The 4,109-nt window shown below is 48.9% G+C and overlaps 1 protein-coding gene across 1 annotated transcript in view; it reads right to left on the reverse strand.

Moving 5' to 3' along the window:
• Window positions 1–627: 627 nt before the first annotated feature.
• rprd2a (regulation of nuclear pre-mRNA domain containing 2a) overlaps window positions 628–4,109 on the reverse strand; it is a 12,299-nt gene continuing 8,817 nt past the window's right edge. The window contains 3 exon segments of the mRNA XM_031866611.1: window positions 628–3,335; window positions 3,443–3,607; window positions 3,962–4,109. The exon segment at window positions 3,962–4,109 is cut by the window's right edge and continues 1 nt beyond it. Of these exon segments, the coding sequence (XP_031722471.1) occupies window positions 1,612–3,335; window positions 3,443–3,607; window positions 3,962–4,109 (2,037 nt within the window). The 3' untranslated portion in view covers window positions 628–1,611.

Genomic DNA, 4,109 nt, shown 5'->3' on the forward strand with positions numbered 1-4,109 from the left:
TCCTAGCCAAATTAAAACCACGAATGTTAAATTGCAAAAGAAATAAAAAGCTAAACAAAGACTTGTCTGTCTTCTATTGACTACTAAATAAGCTATAAAGACTTTCAGGGTCACTTCAGTTGACTGTGGTCTGAGAAAGCCTTTGAAACTAATGACCAATTAAACAAATCAGCTGATATCAAACAGGAACAATCACACATTTAAGGGAATTGTTAATCAGCCCGTGGCTCTAGTTTAAAACAACATTCACTATATAAATAGAGCAAAAACTATTTGTTAGGGATTTTAATGTGACCTGTGAAATTTTTTACTTTTCATTTCAAATGGTCAGCGTCTTCATTAAAACATAATCCTTTATATTTAACTAGTTACCATTGAAATATGGTAAATGAACATAAGTGAGGCCTGTTTGTATTCTTTGACCTATCTGGTATGTTACATGGTAACAGCAACCTACTTTAAACAAATTTAGTCTCAAAATAGTGATTAACTGTTGCCTCAAATAGAAAGCATGATTCCATAAAACTCATTAAAACACTTAAATGTTATGTATAGGTGATGACTAATAGTTCAGGGCGGTGATGCAACAGTCAAAGGATGAAAGAGGGGAAAAAAACAACAACACAGTTTTTCAAACTCAGATTTTTATTAATCAGTACAAGTAAAACGAAACTGAAGACGAGTATCTTCATCCCCTCCAAAAATGCACTTCTTCTGCGTCGGTGTTGGAGGCAGAAAAAAAATAAAAATACCTCTCACACTCTCCCTCTCTCTCTGAGTAGACATGTGCCGCTCTCCTCCGAGGAAACTTAACGAGACGTGAAAATATCGCCGCAGGGATCTCACGCACTGGTCGACAAAGCATCGCTTCACAAATAGATCACATTCGGAGTTGGAACAATGAAATATAAATTTCCCTGAATATGTTCACGAGTATTGTAGAAGAAACGTAATTTCTATAACATACACTCAGTTCTTCATACCCAAAGTGATTTGATTGAAATTGATGTTTTACCAAAAGCTACTGGGGGGGGGGGGGCTGCTGATATGAAGAGAAGCAGTCAATACTGCTCACTGAAAAACTAAATAGCAGCGGAAACATTGCACCAACTACATTCTTTTGTTACATGCACACGCGTACCATGCACACTCTCTGGCCTTTGCCAAACTCACGCTCAAATTACATATATAGAATGCAATGCTTCCTAATGGGGCAAACAACACAAAAAGTGAATTATATAGATATCCACCTCTTATTTTCTTTAATCTTCTCTTCGGTCTTCACTCTTCAGCTCAGCAGCCCTCTCAGAGCCTCACATTTCTCTTCCCTCTCCTGGGAAGTTGTCTCTTGTTCTCCTCAACGTCCTTAAATTCTCCGCCATTCACACGTTTCATCTGGTAGCTGCTGAATGGATTCTTCTTCAGTATGAGTCAGTCTGCTTCGTCTCCAGATGCCCACCCCTCAGTATCTGCACCCAGATGTTCACAGGTTTCTCATGGCATATACTTCAACACTGAGTGACTAGCAAGTTACGGAACAGTCTTAAAAAGCCCCCGCCCCGCCCTCGTGACGTCCACAGAGATCTGAAGAGCTCAAAGCTACATGTCCGGTCAGTACCGCGGGGGTGGAAAGGGTCTTTTCGGGGGGAACATTGGACCCGGATTTCCGCCTCCTCTTGGACCCGGACGCTTGCCTCTTAACCTTGGGTTGGGGCCGTGGAACCGAGGAAATGGTGCGCGTGGGGGGCCTCTGGGGTGCGGGTGGTGTCCCGGGAGGGGAGGCCGATGTGGAGGCCGTAGACCGGGATGACGGATTTCAAAATGAGGTGGAGGCCTCCTCGGAGTGTAGTGCAGAGGAGGGGGGCTGTGCCGCTGGTAGTCAGGGGTGTAGTAAGGGTCCTCTGAGGGTGAGCGAGGGGGAGTGAGGCGCCCCCGAACTCTGGGGAAGTGGTGCGGCGGGCTGCCTGGTCCGTAGTACGGATCCTCTGGGTGGTGGTAAGCGTCGTCTGGAAAGAAAAGTGCGTCGCGGTGATGGTGCTCGTCCTGGTAACGGAGGTCGTCTGGGTGAGGGGGGAAATCCTCAGGGTGAGGAGGGGGAGGTCGGTCGTGCTCATACAGCGACTCATCGGGATGAAATATGGATTTGTGTTGATGGTCGTGGACCACCATCCCGCTGATGACACTGTCGCCTCTGGCCCCCATCCCCTTGCCTCGGCCTGCGCCGGGCCCCAGCTGCTGCTGCTTCGGCGGCATCATCATACCGCCGGGTGCGGGAGGAGGGGCGTCAAAGACACGAGGAGGGAGAGGGAACTTTGGGACAGGAGGGAGGTTGCCTCTGAAGAAATCAGGGGAAGCGGAGGCGCCCTGCTGGCAGGGAAACTCTTGAGGTTCCTGAAAATTCTCCGTTTGGTACGGATAAAGTCCTGACCTGTTGTTTTCTCCAGCCCCTCCAGGCGCCGTCACGTTGTAGCCCCTGGGCTGCTGGGAGTTCCCCTCTGGGTGAGCGTCACCATACCAACCCCTCTCACTCACCCTTTGAAAGTCCTCCATTGTCTGTGTGCTACCGGCGCTGCCTGGGGCTCTTTCTCCAGGCATTGGCCCTCCTGTTTGGGCAGAAAACTGCTGGTAATGTGCAACAGGTGCAGTGATGCCGTGCTCGGACATCTTGTGTTTGCCGTACGGGTACGGCCGGTAGAGCTGCCCATTCTGAGCCACGCCGGGCTGCAGGTGAGCCGGTTGTTGGGGATTGTTGCGGTTCTGCTGACTGCTGTTCTGGTATGGGACAGGAGCCGCTTTAAGAGTTTCTCCGATCGACGACTGATTTGCGTTGGAAGTGAATGGGACCGGTAAATGCTTGTCCATGATCTCATCTTGAGTTGGGGTGCCCCCGCCCTCATCCCGCACCGGAGTCCCACCCTGGGTGTCTGTCCCAGTTACCGGGCTTAGGTTATCTCCTCCCGGCGCCGGGTTTGTAGTCGAAAGACCGATGCCAAATGCATTGAAAGTGGGGTTGCCCTGCAGGAAGCTGTGGATTTTAGACTCTAAACTCTTAGAAGACAGGGACGGTTCTGTCTCCGTTGTCAAATCCATTTCTCTATGGAGAGCCTGGACCAGGGCAGAGGCCGGGTTGGGAGTCTGAGAGGGGGCTTGAGAGCTTGTACTCTGCCGAGCAGTGGCGCTGTGTGCAGAAGGCTCAGGTGCGACAGAGGACAGAGATGGGCTCTGAGAGGGTACTGCTGAAGCAGATGTGGATGAGGGAGAAGGAGGAACCTTGCCTGTTCTGGAGGAGTCTGAGGAGACATTTGCAGCGGGGCTTTTCAGAAGAGAAGTGATGCCTAAGTGAAGAAATGGAGAGTATAGAAATCTATTTTAAGCAACCTTGCATGGCCAAAATAACGTATTTTTTGTTTTTAGAATCAAACAAAGGACTCCTTATTCTCACCCTGGACTTTGGAGAGAGCGCCGATGAGGTCGGAAGGACTCACGTCCACCTTTGAGAGGAGCTTAACCAGTGAACTCGCATCCTGAGGGGCCACAGAGACAGCAGGTGTAGTCTTCATTGAGGGGCCAGCAGGAGCAGCTGCAGGAGGACTCTCCACTAATGGTCCTGGGAGACAAAGAGGGACACTCACTTAAAAACCATCATAACTGATCAATTAGACGGGAAGTGCTTTTTGATTTCGGAGAATTCAGAACTATTACAGGAAGAAGCTGGGATCATCTTTTGTGTGGGACAACAACGGTAAATCAGAATTCAGACTTATTCAGTTCTATGTCGCAGATATTTAAAGGCTCATTTGCAAAGTTAGTTCACTGCAGGCGTCGAGAAACACCTCTCAGTCACCAGGGCTAAGATTTTCTTTTTCTTATGAGGTACATGGCATAATAAATACTCTTTTTGCAATTCATTTTCTTTTGAAAGAAAATGAATTGTGATGCTTGGATAGCCACCAGCACTCACCCGTGTTCTTCATGACGGAGTTTAAACTGTTGAGGATGGAGCCAATTTTACCCAGGTCGACACTTTCCGCTGCAGGAGCTACTACAGGAGCCGCTACAGGAGCCGCTACAGGAGCCGCTACAGGAGCCGCTACAGGAGCCGCTACAGG

Source organism: Anarrhichthys ocellatus, unplaced genomic scaffold (assembly GCF_004355925.1).
Source record: "Anarrhichthys ocellatus isolate YVR2014 unplaced genomic scaffold, GSC_Weel_1.0 scaffold35, whole genome shotgun sequence".
NCBI lineage: Eukaryota > Metazoa > Chordata > Actinopteri > Perciformes > Anarhichadidae > Anarrhichthys > Anarrhichthys ocellatus.